General features: G+C 36.9%; 1 protein-coding gene across 5 annotated transcripts; it reads left to right on the forward strand.

Annotated features, from left to right (window-relative positions):
• The first annotated feature begins 72 nt into the window (after positions 1-72).
• LOC107810678 (cytochrome c-type biogenesis ccda-like chloroplastic protein) lies at positions 73-11,046 on the forward strand. 5 transcript variants are annotated; one of them, XM_075223162.1, is made up of 12 exons: positions 73-230; positions 540-695; positions 6,360-6,415; positions 7,270-7,400; positions 7,496-7,581; positions 7,675-7,706; positions 8,467-8,628; positions 9,456-9,528; positions 9,652-9,752; positions 10,092-10,184; positions 10,456-10,502; positions 10,649-11,046. In XM_075223162.1, the coding sequence occupies exons 1-12, from the start codon at positions 170-172 to the stop codon at positions 10,719-10,721; spliced, it is 1,071 nt and encodes a 356-aa protein (XP_075079263.1). In that variant the 5' UTR covers positions 73-169; the 3' UTR covers positions 10,722-11,046. The 5 variants fall into 5 exon arrangements, with proteins under 5 accessions (XP_075079263.1, XP_075079264.1, XP_075079267.1 ...); XM_075223163.1 differs by having other exon boundaries at positions 6,363-6,415; XM_075223164.1 differs by having other exon boundaries at positions 96-234.
• The last annotated feature ends 599 nt before the right edge of the window (positions 11,047-11,645 follow it).

Below are 11,645 nucleotides of genomic sequence, written 5' to 3' on the forward strand. Positions count from 1 at the left end.
TAGTGATCTGTGTAATATATGAAACTTTAAGGAGTGTATACGATAAGTTAAAACTTTACAGGAGGTATGTGTAATTTTTCTTTAAATGGACTAGAGAGAAAAATGAAAAAATATCAGCGGTTCCATCAACAGACCAAGCTCATTGCTATTAGTCTTCTACCTCTCTCTCATGGCGCTCCAGCTTGCTATCACTATCTCCAGCTTCAAGCATCTTCCACGAAGAATTCAGGGCAAGTAATTCCTCTTCAAACCTTGCCTGTTATCTTATGTATCCCCAATTTTTTCTTCTTCCTTTTTTTTTAATCTGATTATTCTTGAGGTCAATAGCTCGGCCAATTCAGTTATTTGTTCCTTTTGGTACAAATTTTGAATTCTAGTGCTTCGTTAGAAGTTTTGACACATGTATTTTGGTCCAATTGGATATAGTGTCTGCTTTCTGATTATTTACTGTATTAAAATTTCTATTTAATCATGTGATTTCTGTATTAGATTGTTATCTAAAACTGCGGAATTCTACTTTTCTCTGTTCATTCTTCTAGGTGCGCATTGCAATGTGGATCAAAGGAAAATGCTTAGCAGAAACATCTCATCGGGCAAAGAAAAACCGAAGGATCTCTGTGAAAATGTTTTTTCTTTGTCAAAGGCTTGCACCAGTACTCCAATTAGATGCACAATGTTCACCAGTGCTGTCTTAGGTATTCTCCTTGGACAATCTCAGTAATCATGAAAGTTCTTACTAGGGAGAGGTATATTCTTTTAGCATTCTAGTTCAATTGCCAGGGAAAATCATATATATGATGTTGATGTGCTCAGCAGTAGTAACATGTCCAGTTGTCCACAATTTGAGACTTGACTGCATAACCAGTGGCGGAGCCATACAAGGGGATTAAAAAATGTCAGACCTGGGATTTGAACCCCGTTGCCACTTTATTAGAACTTTTGCTTGACATAAGGGGATTCAACAGCTAATTTATAACCAAAACCTAGTTTCTGCCCTATTTGCACAGTATAAATTTTCGATGATGGGGAGTCAATTGAACTCCTTTCATTCAAGCAAGCTCCGACTTTGACTACAAAGAGCAACCAAAGATAGAAGCAATATACACAGAAAAAATATTACTCTAAAATATGCCTTACTAAAACGAGCAGCCAATCATTTCTTCAAGCGGACTGGTATATGTGCTTCAAAACGTAAAACAGAAGCTTAAAAGATTGTCTTGACAAGACTTCTTAATCCCCTAGAAGCCTTGCATTTCCTTGCCTTCTAAATTTTCCACTAACTGCTAAGGGAGCAAACCATGCCATATTGCTCAATGCCCCACTGCACGTTTTCTCTCACTAAACCATAACATGGTAACAAAGGCAATTCCTTTGAAGGGGAATCATGATCCGTTCAATCCAAAACATGTTCTGAACTGCTTTGGCGATGGAGTAATAAATGAATGACCAAGTCAAAGATTGTAGCTAGGGGTGTTCATAAAAATCCGGAAACCTGAACCAAACCGAAAACCATACCAAACCGACCAAAAAAACCGATACTTTTTGGTTTGGTTTGGTTTAGTTTTGGTTTTGAAATTTAAAAACCGATCAAATTTGGTTTGGTTTTGGTTTTAATAAAAAAAAACTGAACCAAACCGAATATATGAGTAGCTATTTTAAATTTATTATTACACCTATATATATATATGTATACTTTTATACAAAGTTTCAAAATTTTTATAATTAATGTTAATCGTTTGCACTTTTAGTACAGGTCTTTACCTTTATATTCTAGTTTGACTGGTAGTTTTCTTTTGTTAAGTGTAAGAATCTATTTCATGTTAAAAATAATATATTTTTAATTGAGTCCTTAAATTATTCATCACTATTTGATTCAATTATCATCAATATATCTTGGTAAATAATAGATTTCTCAAAGGGCAATTGATTTGATAGTGTTACGTTGAAAATGTGGTCGCCGAAATATGTGTTTGGTAGTGTATGTCTTATATTTAAGAAAAAACCGACATAATATTGATCATGCCCAGCTTGTTACAAAGGTAATCAACTCGAATTCCATTCAACGCCTTTGTGAACAAATCAGCCGGTTGCTCTCCTGTCTTCACGTAGCCAGTGGAGATCAAGTTCTCCTGAATCTTCTCACGAATAAAATGGCAGTCAACCTCAATATGCTTAGTTCTTTCATGATACACCGGATTTGACGCAATATGGAGGGCAACTTGATTGTCACACCAGAGTTTTGCTGGTATTGGATGCTCTAACCCAATTTCAGTCAACAGATGATGTATCCACATAATCTCACATGTAGACTGTGACATAGCTCTATACTCGGATTCTGCACTAGATCGAGATACAACACTTTGCTTCTTACTCCTCCGTGATACCAAGTTTCCTCCAACAAAGACACAATAACCTGTAGTAGATCTATCAATTTTCGATCCAGCCCAGTCAGCATCTGCAAAACACTCAATACGAGTATGATTGTGATTGCTATATAAGTCCTGGAGCTCCTTTCAAGTAACATAAAATCTGTTCCAAAGATGCCCAATGTTTGACTGTTGGTGCAGACATGAACTGGCTAACAACACTTACCGCAAAAGCAATATCTGGACGAGTCACAGTAAGGTAGTTTAATTTCTCAACTAACCTCCTGTATCTCTCTGGATCGTCAAAAGGATCACCATCATCTTTCATAAGATGCACATTAGGAACCATTGGAGTACTGTAAGGTTTAGCTGCCAACTTTCCAGTTTCTGCAAGCAAGTCAAGAATGTACTTTCTCTGAGACAAAAGAAATCCCTTCTTGCTTCTATTTACTTCTACTCCCAAAAAGTATTTCAACTGGCCCAAGTCCTTTGTATGAAACCTAGTATGCAGAATAGACTTGAGGGAAGAAATCCCAACATAGTCACTTCGTGTGATAACAATATCATCAACATATACAACGAGGAGAATAATGCCAGCTACTGATTTCTGATAGAAGACTGAGTGATCGCACTTACTCCTTTTCGACCCAAACTTTTGAACTACCTCACTGAACTTGCCAAACCAAGCTCGTGGACTCTGCTTCAAGCCATACAAGGACTTCTTCAAATGACAGACTTTCCCATACCCCCCCTGAGCAACAAAACCGGGTGGTTGCTCCATATACACTTCCTCCTGAAGATCACCATGTAGGAACGCATTCTTGATATCCAACTGATGTAAAGGCCAATTCTCGGACGCAGCTAGAGAAATAAATAAGCGGACAGAAGTGAGTTTGGCAACCAGGGAGAAGGTGTCAGAATAATCCACCCCATAACTCTGAGCATACCCTTTCGCCACAAGTTTGGCCTTAAGTCTTGCCACAGAACCATCTGGATTAACTTTAACTGTAAAGACCCACTTGCATCCCACTGGTTTCTTTCCCTTTGGTAAATCTACCAAATCCCATGTGTGGTTGTCCTCTAAAGCATGTATTTCCTCAAGTATTGCATCAGACCATCCGGGATGATTCAAAGCCTCCTTCACTGTTTTGGGTACGGAGATGGAGTCTAGAGAAGCAATCATAGATCTAGACGTAGAGGATAAGTGGTCATAGGAAACAAAGTTAGCAACAGAATATGTCGATTTGCAAGTACATGTACCTTTGCGAAGAGCAATAGGAAGATCAAGGTTATCTGGAGGATCAGGCAAAGAAGAATCAGATGATGCAGGAACTGGTGCGGGACATGTATCATTTGTCTCTCGCCTCCGTGAATAAACTTGAACAATTGGAGGTCTTGCTGGAGCAGGTACTGATGGCATAATAGTCGATTGGTGCTCAATAGAAGAACTGGGAGATCGAAGAGTATCATCTGATTGTTCTGTCAAAGTACGGGTAACCTGATATACTAGCCACTCATCTTCCTCCCCCTGGCTTGTAGAAATGGGAGGTGCATAGAAGAATGGTGTAGTCTCTAAAAATACCACATCAGTTGACACTAAATATTTGCCAAGCTCAGTAGAATAACATCGATACCCCTTCTGAAGGCGAGAATAACCCAAGAAAACATACTTTACAGCCTTGGGATCCAACTTGGAAAGAGATGGTCGAACATCTCGAACATAACATGTGCTTCCAAACACCTTAGGTTCCACCGGAAATAATGACTTGTTCGGAAAAAGAACACTATAAGACACATTACCATTGAGTACACTAGATGGCATGCGATTAATCAGAAAACAAGCCGTAGAAACCGCATCAGCCCAGAACTGTTTAGGAACCTTCATTTGGAACAAAAGTGCTCGAGCTGTCTCAAGTAGATGCCTGAAAAATGAGTAAACACTTCAGAGCGGCTCTTCATAAAGTAAATCCAAGTCATTCGAGAAAAATCATCTATAAAAGTGATAAAATACTTATGCCCAGTTTTAGAAACAACCGGACATGGTCCCCAAACATCAGAATGGACCAACTCAAAAGCTGACTCAGCTCGCTTATTAACCCTTGGACTTAACGAGATGCAATGGTGTTTTGGAAATCGACATGACTCACAATCCAATGATGAAATATTCTGAAACTGAGGACGGAGCTTCTTTAACAAAGGCAAAGAGGGATGTCCAAGTCGACAATGTGCTTCAAAAGGAGACACGATATTAGAGCATGCAACAGACCGTGGCTCCCAGTTATCAAGAATGTAGAGATCACCAGATATATATTCTTTACCAATAACCTGCATCGTCTTAAGATCTAAAAACAAACAATGATCGGGAAAGAATGCAACACAACAATTAAGGTTTTTGGTAATTTTACTAACAAAAATCAAGTTATAGGCCAAGTTTGGTAGACTTAATACAGATGACAGGGTAATAGAGGAAGTTTGTTTAACAGTCCCAGATCTAACACTGCTACAAGTTGATCCATCAGCTACAGTAACCGGAGAGAGTGCTTTATGTGAGCGATAGCTAGAAAAAATATTTGGATTACCTGTCATGTGATTTGTAGCACCATAATCGATCACCCATTTATTGGAAGAGGTGATAAGACATGTTTTATCTGACCCAGCAAAGGCAGTAACTGAAGAAGATTCCTTAACTGATTTATGATGTTGAAGGAATTTTAGAAACTCATCCGAAACCAAGATTGTTGGACTAGGAGTTGTTGCATTATTATTCTTTACCATCATTTTTTTTCTTTCAATAACAAACTGATTAAACTAACAGAGGTCCCCGAAGCTAAAAGATACTCAAACAGATCCAGGTAGATACGAAATTAACAATCTATTAAACATGATTCAACTTTAATAATCCACTCAACCAAATTAGAGAACCAAACGAATTTGTCCCCAACTCAAACAAAATTAGAGACCAACAAAGTTTAAGGAAAGACCCAACAGACAATATCAAGTCACTAATCGATCACCACAGTGAGTCAAAAATAAAGATGCAAGCTTCTCACACAGGCAACCTCCAAGAAAAATAACACATAATTAAAGAAATCGAATAACCAATAAACCAAACTCAAACCTGACCAAACAAAGTGAGAATAAGATTTGGTCTGAGGTTGTTCTTTGCCAAAATGTGGTTCTATGATCAGAGAACCACCACAAGTCAACTGGAAATGTCAAAAAGACCTCAGATTAGCTTCCGACCAAGGAATTTCCGGCAGCGGATTCGACTCAACTCCGGCGAGCAGTAGACCTGCTCTGATACCATATAAAGTATAGAGACAATAGAGAAATCTCTCTTGTGTTGTATTCAAGAAATAACAAGTATATATACAAGTACATAGAGCCTTAACTATGGAAAGAATCAAAAAAGAAATCCTATAAGTCTGCTGTGAATCCCTATAATTATGCTAGCTATGTATATTACATAAGATTATATCTACATTCAGATTATGTCTACATTCATTATCTAACAGTTTTTTTAGGGAAAAACCGATCCAAACCGAACCATGAACACCCCTATAGCCTAAAATTACTCTTATACTGTGATTTTGTTCCAGTGATTTTCTTCATCAAAATCAAATCCCCTCACTTACATGGGCATCTGAATGACATTAAGGGAAGCTGGACTCACTTGAGTATACTGATTTACTCAGAACTGCTGATGCCTTTTTACTGTAACTTGCTGAGCCCTGTTGCAGGAATCATTATTTCTGTTTCTTTACTGATTATGTATTATATGAGCTGTTTCATGTGTTTTTTTCAGATAGTTTGTGGACTTGAGTTGTGACATCGGTATTAAAGTCATTGAGTAACTGTAGCTTGCATTTTATATTGGCTTTTCCAATGGTTTGGACTTCTTCTTTTCTGTTTGTAAATGCTTGTGCATATTTTCATAATTATTTCATGCTTTGCAAGAAGATAACATTAATTATTTCTGTCTTCACATTTTAGCAGCAAATTTGGTTGCAACACATGCTGCAGATGCTGTGACCATGGAAAACATGATGGTGAGGATTCTTCCTTGTCAACCTTAAGTGTCTTACTTTGTTACTTGGTGCTTGTTGTCTCTTCTAGCCAGGGGGAAGAGGGTGCTTTGTTTTCTGTTGCATATATCCCTGGGCTATTGGGCTCTGTAAAACCATCATAGCACATGATAACATAAGATGACCTATCCAACATCTGTTTGATCCATGTTACCTTTTCTTTCTTCTTTTCTGTTCCCACTAGTCTCAAATTTACGTTCCATGTACTAATTACGTGGATGTGTGTCTTTTTTTCTGACCTATTGATTCTTTTCTTAGTACTCTGTTCTGTTTACTTATTCTTTATGAAAATAACAGTGACAGGAATAACATTAACAATTTAGAGTAAAGTAGTTCATAGAAGACTTTTTCCTGAGAAGCTAAATTTGTTGTACTTTCTGCAGCAGTTTGTATGTCTATTTTCTGGCTTAATGGAGATTTGTACTTAACAATCTTTATGGCGATAACATGTGGAAATTTTAATCTTTTATACACCAGTGTTAATGATGACACATTAATTAGATGCCTGGTTACATAAGATATGAGACCCTTGTTCAAACCTCAACAATTTGAGGGAACTGATGAACTATATAAACTTTGGACTGCAACTTGACCCACTGATCGAGCTAAATGAATAAAGCCACTTGTTCTCTGTACTGTGGGCCCAATTGAGTTTTATCTTTTTTATGCGTAGTTGCATTTGCTGGACATTTTTCTGTGGTTTTTTGCAATATAAGCTGGTATTCATTTGCTAGTGGAATGTATTGTCACATAACACACCGGTAAATCTTCACTGGATCATATGCTAAGGGGACTGTCATTTTCTTCATTGGCTTCAGGATTTTTCTAGTGCTGTCTATACTTTAGCTGATGGAAGCGTTGGAGATATTTTTGGTGGCCTTCTGTATTCTGCTGGTCAACAAGCTAATGAAGCTGTTCAGGGCCAGTTGACTGCTCTTAGTTTCACCAGGTCTAAATCTTGTATCATTTAAATTGCGTCTGGTACTGATAAAATGTATTTACAAACGTTTTGTAATTCTGATTCTTAGACTTTTCTCTTTGCAGTGTGGCCACTATTTTTGGTGCAGGGCTTGTAACTAGTCTTTCCCCTTGTACACTCAGTGTGCTGCCTCTGACCCTTGGTTATATTGGTAGGACTTGGAAGTTGAATCTTTGCTCTCTAAATATGAATCATAAGGTCTCTCCTCTCTGATACTATTTTTTGTTCTTTGAAAATGGTCTAGGGGCTTTTGGCTCTGGGAAAAGCAGAGTAGCGGTAAGAACCTTAACTTTATATTTAATTTTTTACTGTTTGTTCTTTGTCCTTTCCATTTTTGATGTGCATTATTTGCAATGAAGGAACATAAATTACATACCATATAGAAAATATTTTCCAGGTTTACATGTAAATCCTTTAAGGGGTGAATGTTATTTGGCTTATATGTCTTGATGGACGGCATGTGTATGATTTTCTCTATGATAATCATCTGTCTCAATTTCCACTTTGGGGCGTATAGAAAAAGTTCGAAATGATTCTAGATTTCAAATTCTCTTAACTAATCAAATTTAACGTTGTTTTTATTTGCGTAGTATTTGGTGTAACATGGCTACTGTAAATTTCACGAACTCTGATGCCATGGTTGACTTCCTTAGCTCAGTACAGAACTTAGTAATGGCACGTTACGTTTGGCTGTAACTCTCTCACATCATTTGCTTTTTGCTGGTTGTCATCCATAGAAGTTACACTTTACTGATAAAAATCATAAAAATATTGATCAAGTTTGAACTTCGATGTGACGTTTTTTCCATCAAACTAAGTTTGCAATCTACTAGAAATCAAACTAATCTCTTAATTTTTATACTCCACATCCAACCAAAAGGTGCGATATTTAATGTGAAAGGAGTACTAGAAAGTAGAAATTGCAGTTTCTATGAACAGAGCTTTGCAGGGTTCTGCATTTTCCACCTGACAACCTACTAGGGCATAGTGCTAGTTCAAATTTCATTGCTTTCACTTGGGCTATCCTCTTGGACAGGTTGTTGGGGATTCAATTGCATTTGCCCTGGGATTGGCAACCACGCTAGCACTGCTGGGCATTGCAGCTGCATTTGCTGGAAAGGCATATGGGCAAATAGGACAAGGGCTGCCTGTGGCTGCTTCTTTTTTAGCTATTGTTATGGGTTTAAACCTGTTAGAGGTAACTACATATGTTGAATGTTTAAATAGTGTGGTAATATCTTTTTATTTTAAGTATCAGTTGAGTACTATTGTTTTTAATCTTTATTGAAACCATGGTTGCATTTTTGTTTTGCCTGATCTTCAGAGCTTTGTCCTATTAAGGTATTAGGGCTTATTCGTTTAATATATTAATAATTTTGCTTGCATAAATAAGTATCAGTTAAAAAAAAGTTGATGTTCTTATGCAATACCAGATGTTGCAACATCACCTTTATTGTAATGAGAACTTGTATAGGAAAAGACAGTGTGATATGTGTTGGCGTTTGAATAAAATGATGACTGATAGTTTTGGTACCTGGATAGTGAAAATTGTGGGTAAAACCATCAGATCTAATTACAATTGTGTTTTTGGATTTAGTCAAAATTATGCTTTTACTGTTTAGAGGTTTCTTAGACGCAAAACATGCGAATATAGGTACAAGTCATATTAGTGATTGGTTTGGAATTAGTTCTAGTCTTGAGACTATCTTTCTGACCCTTATGACGTATATGTTCCTACTGAAGTTCATAATTAAGTTTCGTACCAGCAATTAACATGTTCCATACTCTTCCCTCCATAATCAAAAGGGCAAGTCAATTCACTAGAATTTGGGGAGCTTTATATTAGCATGTTTTATGTTTTAACGTTTAACTAGTAGCAAGAACTGAATGAATTTATCATCGAGCTTTATGAAAACAACTATAAATGGTACAAAAGAAGCATTATTTGCTAGTTTTCAGTTTGCGTTATTGGTTCCGTGCTTATATGCATTTACTTATGGTCTTCCTTCAATAACAATGCTGCAGGTAATAGAGTTACAACTTCCCTCATTTTTCGACAACTTTGATCCTCGATCAGCAGCTGCTAGCTTTCCTTCAAGTAATTAGCTATAACTTTTACCCTTCATTCTTGTTAGGACATAATCTCGGTTAGTTTGGGTATGGGAATGCTTGCGGTAAGCTAGATATTATAGTTTGACATTTTATACATTTGATTGTCTAGGTGTTCAAGCTTATTTGGCTGGTCTTACATTTGCCTTAGCTGCGTCACCATGCAGTACACCAGTACTAGCAACCTTGCTCGGCTATGTTGCTACTTCTCGGGTACCACAAATTTTGATATTTTGGTTCTCAGGATGATGAAATGATGGTTATCTTATGTTTGCTTCTTTTCTTTCTTTGGAAAGGGGCCTTCCAAAAAAAGTGACACAAAAAGCACAAGCATATGACCACCATCTTGGTCATTTTACTTAATCTTTGAGAGAATTAGGGTTATGTCATCAGGATTTCCTTCATATAGAAGTATTTTATAATGCATGCCGTGAATCAAATAGTTCAGCACCTGGCATTGACCATTAGAATTGCACACTGTCTTTGCATGTTATTTATTTTGGTTATAACTAGGTTGAATATAATTATCTTCTTAATAATCTTCTATAACAGGATCCAATCATTGGGGGCAGCTTGCTGTTGACATACACAACGGGCTACGTTACTCCCTTACTTCTTGCTGCCTCTTTTGCTGGAGCATTACAGGTAATCCATATGGTCCAAATAATTGTTATTGTGGCCAGCAACCTTTAGATGGTCTGAGGACCTCATGTTGCAGCATCCACGTTATAGAGCTCTGCATTTTAAGACAATTATTTTAAGAATTCTTTCTCCACTTCAATGCCACTCATCCTGCTTCCTTGTCTTCTCTCATGTTTCTTACGATTACTCTTGCCTGCTTGAGTTGCTGCTTGTATACGTTCATTATAAATTTTTTTCACCATTTAAGTTCTGACCAACTGCATGTCATTTGCAGAGTATACTTTCATTCCGCAAGTTCTCAGCATGGATCAATCCAGTCAGGTAAATTGTCTGTGAAATTTATGGCACAATTAGTCAGAGATACCTTAAATTTCTTCTACTTCAGTCACTTCTTCTCTAATACCATCTTAATCACATTCTTCTAGTACTCATCCAGATATTTGCCTGCTTAATTATTTATTTTGCAGTGGTGCACTACTATTAGGTGGGGGTGTCTATACCTTTCTCGACAAGCTTTTTCCGGTGACAATGGCTATGTAGGCTAATCAGCTATTCAAATAGCAACAGCTGGAATGGGGATGAGCTTTACCTGCTTCTTCTTACTGTTTGAGTTGCTTATGCTCAGGCACAGCATCGTTGAGTTACATAGATCAAAGTTTCAAGTGAATGAGTAAGCAAAGGTACCATATGTACATTGGATCTGTAACTTTCACTCCTACATCGTTGTAGAATGTTGTTGATATGTACCGGATATATCTTTCAGTTAGAATTAAGAAACAATAGAATCATGTATGTATGAGAACGTAATGCTTTTGTGTAAAGAGATAAAGTTGTAAGATCAATAGAACCTTTATTTCAAATAAAATTCGATGCACGGATAGCTTCTGATAAGGTGTCTCCTTTACAATTATGCATTAATTTTAAAATGAAATGCCATGAGACAAAACATGGTGATTGTAGAGAGCTCAACTTCAAACCAAGAGTTCGAGCCACCAAAGGAACAAGTGCAGAAAACCATTATTGACAAAAGGGACGATTGGTGGGTTATTCCCAAAAGTTTTAGAAGTTACGCTCATTTCAGGTGTACATTTTTCTAATTTAAATAAGAGAGAATTTTGACAGAATAGTTAGTTATAGCTTATCTTACCCCATCGTCTGAAGCTGTGAAGTACTGAGCAGTTACCTATCTCTTCAATTTCATAATCAACTTCTATTGAAATTTTTTGGAAGAAATTCAAAAATAGTTAGATTTATAAGTGATCATTCAAAAATAGCCACAGTTTCAAAAGTAATCGAAATTTAGCCACTTTTGATGTAAAGTTAAATCTGAACAAAAACACTGTTCAATATCCGGAAAAATACTCCAGTATATTATACTGGAGTTCCAGCATAAGTATACTGGAACTCCAGTATATTATATTGGAGTTCCAGTATAATATACCGGTATAGCATAATATACTGGAG

Source organism: Nicotiana tabacum, chromosome 10 (assembly GCF_000715075.1).
Source record: "Nicotiana tabacum cultivar K326 chromosome 10, ASM71507v2, whole genome shotgun sequence".
NCBI lineage: Eukaryota > Viridiplantae > Streptophyta > Magnoliopsida > Solanales > Solanaceae > Nicotiana > Nicotiana tabacum.